This window comes from Theropithecus gelada, chromosome 15, assembly GCF_003255815.1.
Source record: "Theropithecus gelada isolate Dixy chromosome 15, Tgel_1.0, whole genome shotgun sequence".
In the NCBI taxonomy this organism is placed as follows: domain Eukaryota; kingdom Metazoa; phylum Chordata; class Mammalia; order Primates; family Cercopithecidae; genus Theropithecus; species Theropithecus gelada.
Window position 1 is genome coordinate 62,320,963 of NC_037683.1, and position 22,183 is coordinate 62,343,145.

Genomic DNA, 22,183 nt, shown 5'->3' on the forward strand with positions numbered 1-22,183 from the left:
GGAGGTGGAGCTTGCAGTGAGCCGAGATAGTGCCACTGTACTCCAACTGGGCGACAGAGCGAGACTCATCTCAAAAAAAAAAAAAAAATCAAAAAAGAAAAAAAGAAAAATAGGCAATGAACATAAGCAGCCAATTCACAGAAAATGCTAGAATAGGCCAGATGCAGTGGCTCACGCCTGTAATCCCAGCACTTTGGGAGGCCAAGGTGGGTGGATCACCTGAGGTCAGGAGTTCGAGACCAGCCTGGCTAACATGGCCAAACTCCGTCTCTACTAAAAATACCAAACTTAGCTGGGCATGGTGGTGGGCACTTGTAATCCCAGCTACTCAGGAGACTAAGGCAGGAGAATTGCTTCAACCTGGGAGGCAGATATTGTAGTGAGCCGAGATCGTGCCACCGGACTCCAGCCTGGGTGACAAGAGTGAAACTCCGTCTCCAAAAAAAAAAAAAAAAAAAAAAGGCTAGAATAACAAGTAATGAAGAGAAACTCAAATTTGTCAGTAATGAGACAAATTCAAACAACGCCAAAATTTAAAAAGTGATAATACCAAATGCTGGTAAGGCTATATAGAAATGAGAATTCTTAGGTACTATTTGTGGGAGTGTAGCCATCTAGGAAGCAGTATTTTGTGTTTACTAAAATCATGTATGAAAATGATCTTACTCCAAGGATTATTGTTTTTTTAGAGAAACTACTTCACAAGTTCAAAAGGGGTATGTATTTTGCAGTACACTCCATTACTGCAGTGGTGTTTGTAGTAATAGAGAACTGAAAGCAACTGAAGTATCTAACACTAGAATAACGGATAAGTAGAAAGATATATTAACTTTCTGTAGCAGAAAAGGAATAAACTAGATGTACATATAGTAACTCAGATTTTAAACTGAGTAATAAAAAGAGATAAAGTTAGATATATGACACTTAGCAGAGTCAGTGTCATTGTAGAACGAGGGAATGAGGGTGGGAATGAGGAAAGGAGGATAAATACAAGAGGGCCTTTGCACAGGTCAAAGATGATGGTGTGTCAGGAATTAAAGAGTATGATTTGACTTAGCGCCACACCTGAAGCTAAAAGAAAAAACAGAGAAGAAACACCTCTACAATGAAACGGTGTGATCTCAGCTCACTGCAAACTCCGCCTCCCGGGTTCAAACCATTCTCCTGCCTCAGCCTCCTGAGTAGCTGGGACTACAGGCATGTGCCATGGTGTCAGGCTAACTTTTTGTATTTTTTTGTAGATATGGGGTTTTGCCATGTTGCCCAGGCTGGTCTCAAACTCCTGACCTCAAGTGATCCACCTGCCTCAGCCTCTCAAAGTGCTGGGATTACAGGCATGAGCCATTGTGCCCAGCCTAAATGTTTTGGGTTTTTTTTGAGACAGAGTCTCACTCTGTCACCCAGGCTGGAGTGCAGTGGTGCAATCTCAGCTCACTGCAACCTCTGCCTCCCAGGTTCAAGCAATTCTTCTGCCTCAGTCTTCCGAGTAGCTGGGACTATAGGCACATGCCGCCACACCTGACTACTTTTTTGTATTTTAGTAGAGACGGGGTTTCACCATGTTGCCCAGGCTGGTCTCGAACTCCTGAGCTCAGGCAATCCACCCGCCTCGTCCTCCCAAAGTGCTAGGATTACAGGTGTGAGCCACCACACCTGGCAATGTATTTTTTATAAAGCAGCTAAAGGCAGGAAATAAAAAGTTCAATTTGTTCCATAAAACGAACGGAATATTAAGTATAATTCCTTAGGTCAGTACAGAGTTACCAAATTCTCAATTATTTAATGTATAACTATAGATCAGCTAGTCTCCTTTCTATTGCCTAGAATTTGGTCATTTAACTGCACAGAATACTACTAGGAAGTGCAAGTGATAAGAGAAGAATTGAAGCCTTTTTTCCCCCTTTGTTTCTTCTAAAATATATACTCACTGCAGCTTCAAACTTTCGGGCTCAAGAGATCCTCCTGTGTCAGCCTTCCTAGTAGCTGCTACCACAGGTGCACACTACCATGCCCAGCTAATTTAAAAAAAATCTTTTGTAGAGACAGGGTCTTGCCATGTTGCCCAAGCTGGTCTTGAACTCCTGACCTCAAGCAATTCTCCCACCTGGGCCTCACAAAGTGTTGAGATTACAGCATGAGCCACGGAGCCCAGCTGATAATCCTACTTTAAATAACATGGTAAAGTAGACTCCCACATTACTAACATTTGCTACTCAAATACTGAAGGTGAAGGACAGACAGGAAGGCAAACCTGGAGCATACCATGAATATTTCGGTCTTCTCCCAGAAGTCATGTTTTTTGAGGGTACTTACTTCTTGAGAGAGCTTTTTAAGACTAACCTTGCAGAACCTCTCAAATCTTTGAATTCTATATTGAGAAGAGGCAAGAAGTTGCTTTTACAGAATGGACAAGCTGTATTCAAATTTGAGTCATCTGCTGTCCATCCAGCCATAATTTCTTCATCATAAACTAAAGTTCCACAAGCTCTACACTGTGAACAACTGGACATCAAAACCTAAAAACAGAAAAATGCAGATACTGAGACCATTTAATAAAAATTAATCTTAACAGGCATTCTCTTGAGATAATGGGATTTCATTTATTCTATTGATCAAATTTGGAATTATTAATAACAGTTCTTTTATTTCACAGGTAAACTATCAGTTCATTGTCTTACGTAAGACATCAAGTAAATTCAACAAAATGACTTATTATACTGTCCACAAGGGTGTCATAGAATCCTGTTAAATGCCATTCTGCAATAAAAATATGCTTACAGCTACTTTATCATGAACTGAATACAGAACTTTTACCTCCATTGCACAATTCTGATAGATGCTAGACATGCTGGTATTTTGAGAAGAACCATGATCTGATTTTTCAAAGTCTTGCCCTTTCATGCCTCTTGGAAATGGAACTTCACCTACAAAGGAATAAACATCATAACACCTTAGGTAGGGAATGTCCTTGTTTTTTGAAAATGCATGCCAAAGTATTTAGGGGGAACATATCATAAAGTCTGCAATTGTTTTTCAAGTGGCTCAGTATAAAAATGTATGCATACATAGAAAGAGATAAAGTTAACAACAGTTAATTAAATCTAGGTGGAAAATACATAACTGTTCATTATACAATTCTTTCAACTTTTCAGGATATTTGAAATTTTTTTTTTTTTTTTAAAGACAGAGTCTCACTCTGTTGCCCAGGCTGGAGTGCAATGGTGCAATCTCGGCTCACTGCAACCTCCACCTTCCAGGTTCAAGTGATTCTCCTGCCTCCGCCTCCCAAGTAGCTGGGATTACAGGCGCATGCTGCCATGTTCAGCTAATTTTTTTTGTATTTTAGTAGAGATGGGATTTCACTGTGTTGCCCAGGCTAGTCTCGAACTCCTGAACTCAGGCAATCCACCCGCCTCGGCCTCCCAAAGTGCTAGGATTACAAGCATGAGCCACCATTCCTGGCTCGGACATTTGAAATTTTTATAGTAAAAAGTCAGAGAAAAAGAACAGAATCATAATTTTAAAAAGTAGCATGGAGTAAGAAACTTCAATGACACATCCTAGAGATTCTCAAACTCTGGTATACATCTGATTAACCCAGAGAACTGCTTAAAAATACACATTCCCAAGGCCCCATCTCACAAATTCAATCTCAGAAGTTTTAGCGTTAGGTTTGGACATTTGCATATATTTTGAAACAAATTCCCCAGATTATTCTGATGCATGCCAAAGTTTGAGAACTAATGATATAATCCACGAATATATACAACTAAACAAAGGCAGTAGGTGGCCACAGCAGTTATAAATCATAGAAGATCAGAATAGATCATAAGGCGGCTACTATTAAAAATCTCTCAATCATCTCAACAAATGGGGCTTATTGAGTGGGGAGTTACAGGCATCTAAATTAAAATAAGCAAAGGCAGGCCAGGCGCTGTGGCTCTCGCCTGTAATCTCAGCACTTTGGGAGGCTGAGGCAGGCAGATTGCTTGAGATCAGGAGGTCGAGACCAGCCTGGGCAACATGACAAAATCCCATCTCTTAAATTAAAAAAAAAGCAAAAACTATTATAAAGCAAATGAAGAAAGGATAATCCTTCCCCATACCTGTTGGATAATGCAATTTTCCTACATCTCCACTACTGCTGCTACTGCCAAGGCTTGTGTTGCTCTGGGTAAGTTCACTGGGGACCAATCCTGAGATACTTGTGTTAGGCGATATATTCTCCCCCAAAATATGGTCTTCTAGGCCAGCCGGGAAGCTGTAATCTCTATTAGTTTCCTCCTTTAATTGAAAAAAAAAAAAAAATTCCACACACATAAATAATACCTTCTCCACTGAAATATACTCACTCTACCCTTTTCAGAATTAAACTCTATAATCCTTAAACAAATCATCATCCCCACATTTTTCAAAACCATTTTGAAATCTCCTATTATTTGGAATTTCCCTTCCACACTCCAAGACATTCAAGCCATAAGCAACAATACTTTAAAAAAGATCGTGGTGTGCCTCAGGTGTATGTGGGAGGTCTGGGTGTCTCTCAATATTGAATCTTATAAAATAACAGAATTCTAGGGAGCTCACTGTCTCTAATGGAATCAGGAATCCCTGTATGAGTAGGGGTTTTTGAGTCAGCCAGATTGTGACCTTGTTCTCCACCATTTATTAGATATGTAATCTTACAGAAATTACTAAACTTCTTTAACTTTTAATTACATAATTTTAAAATATGGATAATATGAGTTGTTTCAAATAAAGCTGCTGTGATAATTTTGGCTAGGAATCTGAATGTTCAGAATAACAAATATCAATATTAGAGCCACGAAACATAAACAAAGTTTCAAACACTGTAGCTCTTAACCACATAAGTGAATGTTGAAGCTTGAGGTAGAAAACATTTCAACAATCAGGTTTTTTTGCTTTAAAAACGAAAGATTTGTGTGTTCCTTGCCATAAAACCATGTTACATGATTTGTAAAAATTAAATACAGATAAGCAAAACAAGGAATAAAAAACGCTTATGATCAACAGTCAGAGAATATAATCAAAATCTTGATATATATCTTTCTAGTCATTTAGAACATACATATAAAATCATATAATAAATCTTTACAAATTAGAATATTGTTTTTAACCTGTACTTATGTAATTATTTTAATGTCATTAAATTTTCTAATTATTTAAACCCCTGTGAACTAATCTGTTTTACTGATACACTATTATTTACTAACTCCCCCTGTTGCTTAAATATTCAAAATGCTTCAATCTTATATAAATTACATTGGTAAAATTCCTCTATTTTTACATACACTTCTAATTACTTCCTTAGATTAAACTGCGGATGCAAGTTAAAAACATTTTATAGACTTTTAATTTATTCCTTAATTTGTAAATATTTATTAGGTATATCCTATTTGCCTTTTGCCAGGTACTGCTTACTGGTGCCAGGGCTGTAACAATGAAAAGACAAGACAAGATCCACAGTGACTTGGAATTTACAGTGTCATATATTCCAAGTCCAAATATCCCTGTGGAATGTACTTCTGTTTTTAACAGTTAGATAATTTTTTGGGGGGTAGGGGAGATAGGGTCTCTGTCGCCCAGGCTGGAGTGCAGTGGTGTGATCTCGGCTCAATGCAACCTCTGCCTCCCAGGCTCAAGCTATCCTCCCACCTCACCTTCCAGAGTACCTGGGACTACAGGTACATGCCACCACATCCAGCTAATTTTTTTGTATAGATGGGGTTTCGCCATGTTGCCCAGGCTAGTCTCAAACTCCTGGGCTCAAGCAAATGCTCACCTCAACCTCTAAAAGTGCTGGGATTACAGACATGAGTCCTCATAACCAACCTCAATAAAATTTCAAAAATAAAACAAAGGCCAGGTGCAGTGGCTCATGGCTGGAATCCCAGCACTTTGGGAGACCTAGGAACACTTGAGCCCAGGAGTTCAAGACCAGCCTGGGCAACATAGCAAGACCATATCTCTACAAAAAATAAAAAATTAGCAGTCATGGTGGTGCACGCCTGTAGTCCTAGCAATTAGGAGGCTGAGGCAGGAGGATTGCTTGAGACCAGGGGGTCGAGGCTACAGTAAGCCATGATTGTGCCACTGTATTCCAGTTTGGGTAACAGAGCAAGCCCCTGTCTCAAAAAATAAAATAAAATGATACACTCTTTTTTTTTCTTTTTTATCATAATGCCAGATTAAGACACTTTGGAAGCTATTTTATTTTGCCTTCCCTTGACTGACCTTGTAAGCTCTTTAAATATGAAATAGCTAATTTATAATGTTCAATACCATACTTTCAATTCAATTATTATTTTGTCTATAAAGTATTCCTTCAAATGGTATAAAAGTCTTATATGTCTAATTTCTTTTTTCTTTTTTTTTTTTTTTTTTGAGACAGAGTCTCACTCTGTTGCCCAGGCTGGAGTGCAGTGGCATAATCTCGGTTCACTGCAACTTCCGCCTCCTGGGTTCACACCATTCTCCTGCTTCAGCTTCCTGAGTAGCTGGGACTACAGGCACCCGCCACCACGCTCGGCTAATTTTTTATATTTTTAGTAGAGATGGAGTTTCACTGTGTTAGCCAGGATGGTCTCGATCTCCAGACCTCGTGATCTACCCGCCTCAGCCTCCCAAAGTTCCGGGATTACAGGCGTGAGCCACCGCGCCCAGCTTATATGTCTAACGTCTTTTCCCATGTGTCTAATTCCGATTTAGATCTTTAACAATCTGAAATTGATTATATTATCTTGAAAGTGCATGATGCTTTAAGCTTCCATACCATTTCACATTATTCTTTTAGATATACTCTTCTGACACTCTTCTTACAGCTTTAACCCCAAATGTCAAATTTATCCTTCAGATCCTAACTTAGATATCACCTGCTTTGCTTTTTTTCCCGATAGCCCCCAACCTGAATCTCTTTTCATATATTGCTCTTTGGTATCTTCTCCTGAGATATTGCTTCTAAGGTAACAGCATGGATTCTAGATCCAATCTCTTTGACTTCAAATCATAGTTCTACTATTCCCTAGTTAGCCTCTCTGAGTTTCAAATATCATCTAAAAAATCAGGATAACAACAGTACCACCCTCATGGGGTTGCTATGAAAATTAAACAAATACATATGTTTGTATATATTAATATATAAAAGCAGACATACAACTTATAACAGTACCTAGGACATACTGTTAAATAATGAGAGCAAACATTGTAGGTATCTGCCTTATCTACTAAAGTCCTCAAATACTATACAATTATTTGCATACAAGGTGAAATTTCAATTTTTTTCTGTAAAACAAGCAAAACTTACTTTCATTTTTACCAAAAGATCTAATGATTAACTCTATGTGTATAACGTTTTTTAAAGACAATTATTTTTGCCATGTAGTATGAAATCTATGGATTAAACTTCAGCTTGACTTTATATGTATTAAGGAGATTACATAGGTAAAAATTATTTTAAAAGTGAATGCTACACAAATATAATATGGCATTTTTATTAACTTCAAACACTAATCATTAGAGCTTTCAAAGAAATAAATCATGTTTTAGTTTAGACTAGTCTATGGAATTATAAAATGGTCCTGATATTCTATTTCTATATTATTAACTTCCTTACATATATGGTTCAAGTTACTTCAAGAAAGAAAACAAATATGCATAGTTTTTAAATATGAAAACCAAAGTTACCAGCACTCTCTTAATAATCCTTCATATATTTTTAAAAAGATATACAAACATTCCAATATCAGATAGACTACATAAAATATAAAAACCAAAGTTACCAGAAATCAGCCAGGCACGTTGGCTCATGCCTGTAATCCCAGCACTTTGGGAGGCTGATACAGGTGGATCACTTGAGGTCAGGAGTTCAAGACCAGCCTGGCCAACATGGTGAAACCTCATCTCTACTAAAAATACAAAAATTAGCTGGGCATGGTGGCATATCCCTATAGTCCCAGCTACTCAGGAGGGTGAGGCAAGAGAATGACTCAAACCCGGGAGGCAGAGGTTGCAGACAGCCAAGATCACGCCACTGCACTCCAGCCTGGGCACAGAAATCTCTTAACAATAATATATATATTTCTAGAAAGATACTATAAACATTCCAATAACAGACAGACTACACACATAAAGCTTTCTTACCTCATCATCTGAGTAGCTGTACGCAGATGCAACAGCTACCCACATCTTACTGGCTACAGTCGCTGCTTGTTTCATACCAGATTTTAGGACATCTATCTTGGGCCCTGAGAGTATATTATCCAGCTTTAGTCCTGACAAAGAATTTACTACAGAACCCAACGAGCCATGTGGCGAAGAACGTATCAGTGCTGACAAAGAAGTTGAACGTTCTTTATGAGTTCGAGAGGGGGTTTGCTGCTTGAAACGCCCAGTAAAAGTTTTAGACCTGGACACTACAGGCGAGCTTTTCTCACTTTCAGGATTTTCCTGTGCTGGTGAACCATGATCTAAAGGTAGGCTTGATCTCCTCTCTAGAGCATGAATAAATGCAGTAGTCATGCCAGACTCTCTGTTTTCCTCTCCATGTAATTCCATACTAGAAGATTTACTACCTAGGGGACTTTTTAGGTTCATATAGCTTTCTATTTCATCAGCCAGATTACGTGCAATAACTGGAGAAAACAACTTATCTTCAGAATCAAGAGTTTCTCCCCCTGAACATTCAGTGGCTAAAAGAGACAAAGGATCTAGTCCAGTTTCAACATCTTCCCTCTCAACCTCCTTAGCAATACCATATAAACTACTTCTCTTATTCCTCAGATCTTTGGATCCTGTTTTCAAGTCTCTGGACTGATTACTGTTACTATCACTTAGTAGACTCTCATATGTATCCTCTGTTGCAGTAGTTTTAGGTATATCATCAGTCACAGGCTCAAGGAGTTCTTGGCTTTCCTCAAGCATCTCTGGCACCGGAGATGATCTGTACTCAGGATTCCAAGTACTTTCAGACACACAAGTCCTACTATCAGGTAGGTGACAGCTAACATTCTCAAAGGTATGGGTTCTTGTGATATGAAGTGGAGAAGTCTTAGGACATGTCAATGCTGCTGTGAGAATCTTAGCATCTGCTCCCATCATGATAGCCATTTCACTTGAATTCGAATCCAAACTACTCTTCTTAAGCAACATTCCTGCTCGACTTTCAGAACTAAAACTACAACTTCTCTCAGGAAAATGCTTTTGTCTTTTTTCTCCTCTATCACCACTCTTCTTGAGATTAGTAGCTTCGCCAAAGACTGCATCTTCAACTGGATCTTGAGTAGAAACCAGCACATTTGATATACTACCTAAAAGGGAAAGTAAAATATTAATGATGAATCTATTTTCCAAGTTAACTTTTATTAAAATGTTTATTGTTTTCCTGATTATGAATGTGACATATACTCAAAATAAAAGATCCAGAAAATTTAGAGGCCATAAAGAAGGTATTTAAAAAAGTGCTCTGGAAGAGCTATTTAAACCTGCCTCCCAGAGATAACATTTTAATGTATAATCAGTCTTTCATCCTGTATGTATATAAACACCCATTTAAAAAAACAAATCATGCAACATATGATAGGTGGATATACCTGTGTTGTTCACTGAAATACAAAAAAAGAAAGAATCTCTTCCATCTTAGTTTTGTATCCAATTCAACAAATACTTGCCAGGAATCTACTCTGCAAAAAGCAAATTTGTAATCGCAGAGGAACTGTATATTTGCTATACTCAAAGTCTTACTGCTGCAAAGTAAAAGAATCCGGAATGGAATGCCTAGCACTGGAAAATTCTAAGAAGGCTGATAAAATCTGAGTGGTTAAAAAATTACTCAGATATATCCATTTCTTCAACAAATATCTAAAGGTCTAGTAGTATCCACTATATGAGGTGCTAGGAATACAAAGGCAAATAAAACAGACATAATCCCAGCCTTCACAGAAGTCAGTCTTATTTGATCAGGTAGAGAAAAAATATGCTAATGGCCACAGCAGCTTCCCCCAGCTTTGGAAGAAGAAAGCAGTCTTTTACTCTTTGCTACCATGCAATTTGTTTCACTCCAAAAGCTATTATTTCCTATTTGAATCATTATTAGAACTTAAGTCTTCCTGTTACAGACTGAATGTTTGTGTCCCTCAAAATCCACATGCTGAAATCCTAACCCCCAGTGTGATGGTATTAGGAGGCAGGGCCTTTGAAAGATAATTTGATTATGAAAACGGAACCCTGATGAATGGGATTAGAGCCCTTAGAGAAGGAGAGCTCTCTCCTTCTCTGCTGTACAAGGAAACAGTAAGTTAGCAGTCTGCAACCTGGAAGAGGGCCCTCTGCAGAACTCACCATGCTAACACCCTAATCCTGGACTTTCCAGACCCTAGAACTGTAAGAAATAAATTTCTTTCTTTTCTTTTTTCTTTTTTTTTTTTTTTAAGTTAGAGTCAGGCTGGGCATGGTGGCTCACACCTGTAATCCCAGCACTTTGGGAAGCTGAAGCAGGTGGATCACCTGAGCTCAGGAGCTCGAGACCAGCCTGGGCAACATGGAGAAACCCTGTCTCCAGAAAAAAAACACAAAAATTAGCCAGACGTGGTGGCGCGGTAGTTCCAGCTACCTGGGGGACTGAGGCAGGAGAATCCTCGATTGCTTGAGCCCAGGAAGCTGAGGCTGCAGTGAGCCACGACTGCGCCACTACACTCTAGCCTAAGTGACAGAGTGAGAGTCTGTCTCAAAAACAAACAAATAAAGTTAGGGCCTTACTCTGTCACCTAGGCTGGAGTATAGTGGTGCAATCATGGCTCACTGCAGCCTCAATCTCATGGCCTCAAGCGATCTTCCCCTCCAGCCTGCCAAATTGCTGGGATTACAGGCATAAGCCACTGAGGCTGGCAGAAATAAATTTCTGTTGTTTATAAGCCATCTAGTCTATGGAATTGTATAGCAGCCTGAATTATTCATATTTAGGATTCTCATTTGTGTTTTTCTTTTCCTTTGTTTTCTTTTTTATCCATTGCTTTTTACTGTAGTCACATCATTTGTTTTGTTAAAAAGCATAAAAATGCCTGGGAGCTTCAAGGAAAAAAGCTGTCTTAGAAAAGATCTTTCTTTTAAACTTCAAGATTGATTTCAAGGTTCTTTTTAATCTTTCAAGTTAGTACTAATAATCATAATTATATAAATTAATCAGAATAAGCATTTAGAGATATTCTTTTAAGCCTTCATGGGAATTAAACTAGCCTATTTTACAACTCAAAATATGTACCTGCTTTGAAAGCTGTTCCCAATATTTGAGAAACAAATCTTTGCAAATATTACTGGTTCTCACAGTATTTCCAGGAATTTAACAGCACATTTTATTCAATGTTAAAAAAAAAAATTGCTATACTGACAAAAGCCCCATTATCCTCACCCTTCATTCTTAATATGAAAATAAGTTAAAAAGGGAAGGAAACACAGCAGTCCACAATGTCCAGTTCAATATTTTGAGAGGACGCTAAGCCTCTGACAAAGAAAACTCTTCCCTCCTTTTCCCCAGCATCTCTGCTATCAAGAGGTTGGGAAAATGGGATCTGCAATGTATACATCAATTATTTTCTCAAAAAACCTTTAGCCCCACCACCTCTTGAGCACTAACCAAACAAGTAATGAGTGAAACTCAGAGTCACGGTAAATACAAAGAGAAAAGACTTTAAGAACAGGAGTACTTTTACATTGGTTTAAGAAGCTGAACAAATTAATTTCTGTAAAGTCATACAATAGATACATCTTCAGACAAGACAGTCAACTTTAGAAAAGTGAACTGCAGCCACCACTAATGAAGGGCAAAGGATGCAGGCCAATTTCATCGTCTTTTAAAATCATATACTTAGACGTGTGCCAGAAGAGTCTTGGGAGGCCTATATATAATGAAAGTAGAAAACTCAAATTCAAGGGAGTCATACACACAGAGTTATTTAGTACAATAATCACAAATAAAAAGTGGCTTGGGGTACCTATAACAATGGCCAAAATCAAAGACCCACTGGCATATCTGTGTAGAGCGGAAATGACGTGAATCTTTTTCTTCCATTTCCCTTCAGTGATAGGAATTAACCGGCCACTCATAAGCCCTCTGGAATTTGATCACATCACTGCCTCTCTGTTCATGATGCATACAGGAAGCCCTACAAGTACACTTTCTCATTATCTAAAATGAGAAAGAGTGGCCAAATGGAGAACAGGCACCACAACAGGAAAGGGTATTCTAAATAACAATTAAACACACTAAATACTCCTTTTAAAAATCAAACACCTTTAAATAACAATATTTTCAATTTCTTTAGCTGATTTAGAGAATTCAAAAGTCCCTTCTGGCTCTTTAGCATGTTCATTACAATTAAGTCAAAAATTTAATGTCATTAAAGACACATACGTGTCTATAGACGTTTATTTTAAATATTTAATAACCAAAATGTAAAGACTTACCGGTGCTACTTTTCCTGCTGTTGATATCAAATATACCAGACGGAACTTTCACAATACTGCTGCCCCATGCAGGAGATTCAGTAGGACTGTGAGGCTCTGGACTAGGTTGTGAATGTTTTGCCACAATAGCAGAGGCAACACACACCTCTGGAAAAAAAAAATTTGGATGTTATCATTCCTACTTTTGCCAATATTAAACAGAAACCATATACTGACTTTTACATATTGTATGTATTTTTCTCCAACAGTCAGTGTGTCTATTTTACTTTAGACACAAAGTAAAATAGACTGTGTCTGGTTTACTTTATGCCATAAATGCTGCCATTAACTGAAATGCTTTGTTTAACCATTCAATAATCCTAACATAAAAGTTCTTTAGTGAATCAATAAAGTCTCTGGTCTTCAGTTCTCCTTCTCATCACTTGGCAAGCAGGAGAGGGGCTTGCTTCTCCAAAACTCTGGAGTATAAAATAAGTAACATTAAATAAAGTATACTTTTGTGAAAGAGAACAGGAAGAGTGTCTTTCTTATTCCATAAGCCAAAATATTCCTTCATATTTTCATAAAATTATTACAACAAATTATCTCTGCCTTAATGAGTCCTATAAAAAACAGGAAAAACCACATAGACTTTTTTTTTTTTTGAGATGGAGTCTTGCTCTTATCACCCAGGCTGGAGTGCAATGGCACAGTAGCGGCTCACTGCAACCTCCGCTTCCCAGGTTCAAGCGATTCTCCTGCCTCAGCCTCCCCAGTACCTGGGATTACAGGTGTCTGCCACCATGCCTGGCTAATTTTTGTATTTTTAGTAGAGACGGGGTTTCACCACATTGCCCAGGCTGGTCTCGAACTCCTGGCCTCAAGCGATCTGCCCGCCTCAATCTCCCAAAGTGCTGGGATCACAGGCATGAGCCACCGCACCCAGCCCACATAGACTATTTTTAACCTACCAATGAAAACTATGCACCTAGATATTTGAAGGACTGCTAGTGAAAGAGCCTTTCAAAATTAAAAATGGCACTAAAATAGAAGTTTTGATGACTCAAAGTTTAGTCCTGGTTCTGTCAAAAGTAGTTATGTAAATATGGCAAATACCTCAATGGGTCATACTTTCCTGCAAAATTAAGGGCTGACCTACAGAGTGTGGTGGCTCACACCTGTAATCCCAGCACTTTGGGAGGCTGAGGCGGGAAGATCACTTAAGTTCAGGAGGTCAAGACTAGCCGGGCAACATGGCGAGACATTGTCTCTACAAAACATAAAAAAATTAGCTGGGCATGGTGGCATGTGCCTGTGGTCCCAGCTGACAGGGGACTGAGGCAGGAGGATCATGAGGCCAGGAGACCAGGGCTGCAGTAAGACATGTTCTCGCCACTGCACTCAGCCTAGGCGAGAGAGCAAGACTCTGTCTCTAAAACAAAAAAAAGAAAAAGAAAAAGAAACAAAGTCTCTTAAATTTTAAAACTTCAGAGACTACCAAAATCTACCTTATATGTACTGTTAAGTACATAGCATCTTAGGAGCCAGACCTTACATTTGTGAAAATAATCATCAAAGCTATCAACTAAGATAAACTTTTAATTATTAATAATGCAGGTATTATTCTAAGTAAAGTTCGTAAACATCAGGACTTAACCTTCTGTTTGCATTTTTGTTTTAGTTATCAATTCTCTTGTTGCTTGTTCTTCAGGCACATGAATTTCTGCATCATCCTTTATAAGTTCATCCTTAGACCCATATCCTTGGTCAGACTGACCACCTGTTAAAAAGAATGCAGACTTACATATAAATGTTTTCATATACTTATAATTCATATATAAAATATCAAAAGAAAATTCCACTGACCTACACAATTACGGTTAGACAAAAGACAAGAAAGCACACAAGGAACACAGAACATTTTAAAAATAATGATAAGCCACAAAGAACAGTAGAAACAGGAACATCAAAGACTAAACACATTTGGAAGCACTACATCTTAATTTCTTCATCTGTAAATTAAAAAGATGTAGACAAGATGTTTGGAAAAGTGTCTTTTGAAGAGTGTCTACAGAATGCTACCTTCTCTGTAAGAAAAAAACACACATACATCTGCTTACTTTTGCAAAAAGAAATGCAGGAAAAATAAACCAGGAAACAGTAAAGATGGTTACCTACCACGGTTGGGGGGAAATAAGATGCAATGAATAAAGAGGGATAAAACTTCTCTATGTATAGCTTATGGTATTGTTTTTATCTCTGGAGATACAATACACTTCTGCATGTTAAAAAAAATTAGTAAGATAAAGGGGGTGCAACTGAATGCAAATGGAAACAAATGAAGCCAACTATATTTCCCATGAATAATATAACCCCACTGAAAGGGCCAGGGGAGGACTAATCCAAGTAACTTTGAACACATTATTTTGAATATCCACCTTAAGCCTAAGAGTAATAGTCAAATCCTGAACTGCTTAGTAGGTTTGTTTTTCACAGAGAAATGGGTGTGACAATTCTGAAATTATTTTTTATGTACAGTACACATATTTTCTAGCTTAGGAAAAAAGTTTAGAAGCAGTAACACTGTGGTAACAGTGATCCCAAATCTTGGCTTCTAAAATCTATTCCCCATGAGCAAGAACCTGGGGTCCCTGAAGAAATGGCTGATTCCAGAGCTCAGACAGAGAAGGTGTAAGATTGAGCTAGAACATTTTGTTGTGCCAAAAAGGTAGTGTTCAGAAACATAATGGGAGAGTATCTAAAGGATATAAAAAACAGCTTAAAGGAGCTTCCACTGGCCCACACAGGGATAATTTGAGGACAAATAAGGGCAGTAATGAATTATATTTCAATGAATAAAACAGGAACCCATCAGTCCATACTGATAATAAATAAGAAAAAAACAGAGAATGGAGAATTTTCCATATACTAGAACATCGTCTTCTAAATTTGAAAACAGTGATAGAATTGGCAGAATCACCACTTTGTAGCCATCACAGTAATGACTGGTTCAGGCAAGCATCATCAATGGATGCCAAATTTAAAAGAGAAAGTGTCATGAGAAAGGATATTAGCACATTGTCTCAGAGTGTCCTTTCAAAAATAGCTTATTATCTGAGAGGAAGAAAAAGATTATAGTAACTAAGCACAGAGAAACCAGACAATAGTGAGACTAGGTGATCCAAATTAAATCACCGATGAAGGACAGACTGTGTGTGCCTGTAGGATGTGACAACTTGAGAAGTATTCAACATCATTCATGTAGCACACCCATGGATGCATAACCTAATCGCTAGGAAATAACAGACAAACTCAAGTTAAGAAACATTCCACAAAATAATTAAAATGAATTCTTCAAAAAGGCCAAGGTCATAAAAGATTTTTTAAAAGGCTAAGGAACTGTGCCAGGTTAAGGAAGACTGAAGAAAGGGAGTTAAAGTACCACAAGGAACACTGGGATAACTGACAAACTTGGAATATAAACTATGAAGTAGTATATCAATGTTTTCTTCAATTTGGTAACTAAAGTGTGGTTGTATATAAGAGAAAATACCACTGAAATAATAAAGAGGTAAAAGGGCAAGATGTATGTAACCTGCTCACATGATTTAGGAAAAAGAAATGGTATGTGTATGCATACCGAATGAAAATAATAAAGCAAATGTGGCAAACTAAAAAGGAGGGAATCTAGATTAAAGATATGAGAGTTTTCTGTATTATTCTTGCAACTTTTCTGTAAGTTTGAAATTATTTTAAATATTTTAAAAGTCTGTTTTGACTTTAAAGTTCTATAATTTAAAATCAAAACTAAGATCAGGTACTAGAGAAAACAGTATAAAGATGTCAATAAAGGACACATAAAATAACATATGCAGTACCTCCATTTTCCATCACTTATTACACTGCCACTCAGACTCTGGGTTTGCCATACAACAAAAGAATTAATGTCTTTAAATACTACTACTTAGAATGACTAACTTCAGTCACTTTTTTACTAGCTCCCTCAAAAAGTCTGGTAAAGCAATATGGTGCCATGAAATCAACACTAGGCTGGGACCCGGGTAGATTAAAACCAAACATGCTCCTAACAGCTAAGTCACTCTGTACCAGGTACCAAGTGGAAAGATTCCACGAGATAATCCTTAATGAAATGAGCAACTTAAGCATCTGGGCTGAAAACCCCAAAAGCATCAAATGGCATTGTCAGAAGTTCTACAGAGGTACACCATCACTGCAAATTCAGTATGTGGCATTCAGTTATTTGAAATGCAGCTAAAATATAAATAAAGGGGACCTGAAAGTTTGTGCCCAACTACTGAAGTCTTTATACCAAACACCCAGGATTACTAGGAGACTGGTATTTCCATTAAAGGAGTAAATTGCCTCTATAATGAGATAAACTTAAAATTCTGAAGGAATAAGAGGAGAGGTGTTTATCTATTACTATTCCTGGTAAACGTTTACATACAAAAAATGTTTTTTGTTTTTTATACATGAAGCCCATTTCTTCTACAAGTATCATGAAAAAATATTAGATGAAATAAAATATGGTGGCTTTAAAATAAAAGTTTCATAAAAATTCTTATTTGTTAATATAATATACAAACATGATGGCAAACTGAGGAAGTTAATTACAAACAGGATTGTAACCTATAGCTTTATGTTGACTTTCAAATTTACACATGCTCCTGTAATTATATGAAGGTTGTTTTTAGCACAAGAATTCAGCAAGACCAGTTTTGGAAAGCAATAGCCACACCACCTCAACAGCTGAAACAATTACTTCTTCAATGCCTATAACACTATTTGTCACAATGATGCTACAAACCAACCTTAAAGTAAGAATTTTAGCAAGGCATAATATATTTTCAAATAAGATAACAAATATGCTTTGCAAACTGACCATGAAAAGTTAGTTGGATATTTTCAATAGAGTCTATATATGATTACATTTACCTGAAGGAGAAAAGGCAAGAAAATGAAAACTGTTTACCACTAATAACAATACTTAAAATACAATGAAAGGTCTTTCCCCCACCCTTGCATGTCAGCAAAATTTAACCTAATAAATGGGAAATTACCTGATGTGGTTAACATTCAAGGGTAGCATTAATGCACACGTGTATCCATAGCTTCACGTCATACAAGTCTGTCTGCACCCCACACCATGACAGCCAAGGACAAATGCAGCACCAAGAAACAGCACAGAGCAAAAAGCAAAGCAACAAAGAGCAGAGAAAAGGAAACTTCAGTCATTGAGACAAGTTCATCAGATGAAGTACAGGAATTAGACCCAGAATTCTTTTTAAAGGAAGGCTTGAGATATTAAAAACAACCACAACAAAAAAAACAACACAAGAAGAAGGATGTGCAACACACATATATCTGCACAATGTGCTACTTTAGTTACACTTATTTCTAACTTCAGAGGAGAGGGATGGCTATGTACATAAAAGCAGCTTCAACAGCTTCTCAGATCTTAAAAAATGTAACTTAAAGAGATTACTTTCTCTCATTGTGTGACTTACTTCCTTCCCTCTTTAATATTCATACTCTTAAAATTTTAAGATACATTTTCTATTTAATTTTTTTAAAAGATTTGCAAGTTGTCACTACTTTTCAAGTTCCTTAACTCATGATTCCTAATTATAGCATACACTTTCATAAATTAATGATAAGCAAATACAAAGAAGCATCACGCTAGAGCACTGTGCACAGCACTCCCATACTGATTTTGTACTACAGGAAATAAAGAGAAGTGATCTGCAGACTCTATTGTTTCTCTTGTAAGTATACAGTACTTTCAAAGTAGTCATATCACACAAACTCAAGAACGGAAGAAGCTTTTTGAAAAAGGAAAGATTTAACATGAGAGTAAGTGAACGGTTAGTAAAATCTGGATTTTAGTACCTGTGCTAGAGTGATTATCAATGGACTCAAGCCTGATTAAATCTCTGACGAAGACTGTGTGCTCCCCATTGTTAGCATCATTAGAACTATCCACGCTACCGTGGCTCACCGTGTCCCCATCACTTCCACCTGTGACATTTTGAAGAGCTAAAGATAAGGACAATAGCAATTCAATAACTCATGCATTGATAATCTCTTACACTAAACATGAATGACCCACAGTTCATTTATAGTTGCAGAACACTTTCTAAATTTCTGGAAAAAAACAAAAACAATTTTGGACTAAGATAATCTGTCTTTAAATGTATGTGAAAATGTCTACCAGAATTTAAGTTTTCTACTTCACATAGCTAAAAATTCATATGCCTATAAAGCTCATGGTTCAGCAAGGAAGTATATTTCTAATCACATGTATTACCTGATATTGAGGAGACCTGTGACCTTTGCACAGTCTTTTTAAGCGGCTGCCTAAACTGTGCCAAGCCATGTACCACATTCCGTACCTTCGTCCATAAGAAGATACCACTGCGGGTACTGCTAGGCCACGGGCTCTCCAAAACTACCTAAAGGTAAAATAAGGGTAAAAATAATGTTAATTAGCAATATCTGATTTTAAAAATTCATACATATGTGTGTGTATATGTTTATATATATACACACAAATATAAACAGTTATACTGGCCAAGAGGTATATAAAAAAATGCTAAACATTACTAAACATGAGAGAAATGCAAAGTAAGACTACAATGAGATCTCTTATCACCTCGTACTTGTTAGAATCACTATTGTCAAAAAAACAAAAGATGTTGATTAAGGATGTGGACAAAAGAACCCCTACACACTCTTGGTAGAAATGCAATTAGTACAGTCATTAAAAAGATTCCTCAAAAACAGTATAGAGTTTCCTAAAAATATTAAAACTAGAACTACCATACCATCCAACAATCCTATTACTGGGTATAGACATGCAAAAGGAATGAAATCAGTTTATTGAAGACAGATCTGTACTCCCATGTTTATTGCAGCATTATTCACAATAACCAAGATATGAAATCAACCTAAGTGTTCATCAATGTATGAATGAAGAAAATGTGGTATATATACACAATGAAATACTATTCAGGCTGAAATACAAAAGGAAACCCAGTCATTTGTGACAATATGAATGAACCCAGAGGACATTATAGTAAGTGAAATAAGCCAGGCACAAAAAGACAAATACCACATGATCTCACATATATATGAGATCCAAGAAAGTGAAACCCATAAAAGTAGAGATTAGAACTATTGTTACCAGGGGCTTTGGGAGGTGAGGGGAAAGTATTGGAAGATGTTGGTCAAAGGATACAAAATTTCAGTTCGATAGGAGAAATAAATTCAAGAGATCTATTAAACAACATGGGGACTACAGTTAATAACAACAGATTGTATTTTGAAAATTGCTAAGAGACTAGAAGTGTTCTCACCAGAAAACAATGGTAAGTACGTGAAGGCATATTTTAATTACTTAACAGTTCAACTGAGCCATTCCACAATATACATATCTCAAAACATCATATTGTACATGAAAAATATATATACTTTTTGTCAATTTTTAAAAAATAAACATATTCCAAAACCTCCTTTAATAGGAGTTTCATGAATAACAAAACCTATACAAAATAATCATTCTCGATAAGCACAACTTGCCTACTGTCGATCCTACTTACCTTATTATAATAACCATAAGTAATAGCATTAGGCTTTATCCTAGCAGTTTTCATTTCAAATAAGACTCTCACTGCTAAAACAGGATGACCCCAAAGTCCACAAAGCTGCATCACTACTCGATAGCACACCTAACAAAAGAAAAAAAAAATGGAAGTGTCAGTAATTAGTATACTATGAATTGTAGAGATTTTACTGAATTCTTTCCATGAAGTTATTATAAAGCAGTATTTTCTCCTTTGTTCTGCTTTGAGCATCTCAGCAAATTATTTTTAAGACCTATTCAGGCTGGGTGCAGTGGCTCACACCTCACAGCACTTAGGGAGGCTGAGGCGGGTGCATCACCTGAGGTCAGGAGTTTGAGACCAACCTGGCCAACATGGTGAAACCCCATATCTACTAATAGTACAAAAATTAGATGGGCATGGTGGTGCATACCTGTAATCCCAGCTACTTGGGAGGCTGAGGCATGAGAATTGCTTGAACCCAGGAGGCAGACTTTGTAATGAGCCCAGATCACACCACTGCACTCCAGCGTGGGCGACAGAGTGAAACTCTGTCTCAAAACAAAACAAAACAAAACAAAAATCTATTCATTAATGCAAGTATCATCATTATTAACTATTTCATATAAGACATATGTGTCCATGTTCCATTTGTTTGAGTAACTAAATCACCACAAAAACTATTACTCCTCATAATTTGAGAGGTAATTCATTTCTAAAATCAAAGATAGAGGCTGGGAGCAATGGCTCACGCCCATAATCCCAGAATTTTGGCAGGCCCACGCAGGCAGATCACCTGAGGTCAGGAGTTTGAGATCAGCCTGGCCAACACAGTGAAACCCCGTCGCTACAAAAAAAAAATACAAAAATTAGCCATGCGTGGTGGCACGCACTTATAGTCCCAGCTACTTGGGAGAGTGAGGCAGTAGAATTGCTGGAACCCAGGAGTCGGAGATTGTAGTGAGCCGAGACTGCACCACCACACTCTAGCCTGAAGGAAAAGAGTAAAACTGTCTCTAAATAAACAAATAAATAAATAAATATAAATAAAATCAAGTATAATTAAAGTCTCTCTCTCCCCAATCACTATGCTTTCCATTCAATGCCAAAGGAATTAAAGACAGTATCTCCAAAATGCCTATAGAACAAATAGGATTTGTCTTCAAAAGAATGAGAAGACAGTTAAATATACTATAACATTGTTAGCAAAGACTTTTCATTTTTAATTCCAATCTAGTTCAAAATATCATTTATAGTTATCTTAACACCAAAAAAAAATTTTTAAGGGAAAAATAGCATTGGAAAAAGCTAAATAAGTGCCTCAGTTTCCTCAACCATTAACTGGATAGTATCAGTCTCTACTTCTTAGGATGGTTTCTAAGGCCTGAGAGAGAAAATGCATGAAAATGCCTAGTACATCATTCACTGAGTGCTTACTATGAACCAGGCACTTTAAGTATATTAAGTGATTTAACCTTCAAACTAACCTACAATTAAGGTACTAACTATTATTATCTACCTCGGTGGTTCTCCAGGAGCAATTTTGTTCTCTGGGAACATTTTTGATTGTCATGAGCTGTGCAGGGAAACAGAGGCATATAGTTGGTAGAGGCCAGGGATACTACTAAACATCCTACACAATGTACAAGACACAAGACAGGCCCCTAAAATAAACAATTATGTGGGCCAAAACATCAATAGTGCCAAAGTTGAGAAGCTCAAAGCTACATTTTCAAATAGATAATCCAAAATACAAACAAGTTACATAGGCCAGGTGCAGCGGCTCGTATCTATAATCTTGGCACTTTGGGAGGCCAAGCAGAAGGATGGCTTGACACCATGAGTTTGAGACCAGCCCAGGCAACACATCAAGACCCCATCTCTACAAAAAATAAAACTAAAATATTAGATGTGGTGGTGTGCACCTGTAATCCCAGCTACTTGGGAGGCTGAGGCAGGAAGATTGCTTGAGCCCTGAAGTTCTCGGCTGCAGTGAGCTGTGATAGTGCCACTGCACTCCAGCTTGGGCACGAGTGTATATATATATATATATATTTTTTTTTGTATATATAAATATTTTTTAATAAAAAAAAATATATATATAT

At 37.2% G+C, this 22,183-nt stretch overlaps 1 protein-coding gene across 2 annotated transcripts in view; it reads right to left on the reverse strand.

The window, feature by feature from the left end:
- The window catches only part of DENND4C (DENN domain containing 4C), a 150,240-nt gene that overhangs the window by 22,461 nt on the left and 105,596 nt on the right, over positions 1 to 22,183 (reverse strand). The window contains exons 18-26 of one of the 2 annotated variants that reach the window (XM_025360032.1): positions 20,076 to 20,204; positions 18,785 to 18,929; positions 18,367 to 18,513; positions 14,114 to 14,236; positions 12,478 to 12,624; positions 8,161 to 9,326; positions 4,107 to 4,284; positions 2,815 to 2,924; positions 2,341 to 2,516 (exon numbers count right to left, since the gene is read on the reverse strand). In XM_025360032.1, coding sequence (XP_025215817.1) covers positions 2,341 to 2,516; positions 2,815 to 2,924; positions 4,107 to 4,284; positions 8,161 to 9,326; positions 12,478 to 12,624; positions 14,114 to 14,236; positions 18,367 to 18,513; positions 18,785 to 18,929; positions 20,076 to 20,204 — 2,321 coding nt within the window. The remainder of the gene's footprint in view (positions 1 to 2,340; positions 2,517 to 2,814; positions 2,925 to 4,106; positions 4,285 to 8,160; positions 9,327 to 12,477; positions 12,625 to 14,113; positions 14,237 to 18,366; positions 18,514 to 18,784; positions 18,930 to 20,075; positions 20,205 to 22,183) is intronic. The other variant, XM_025360033.1, reaches the window with a different exon arrangement.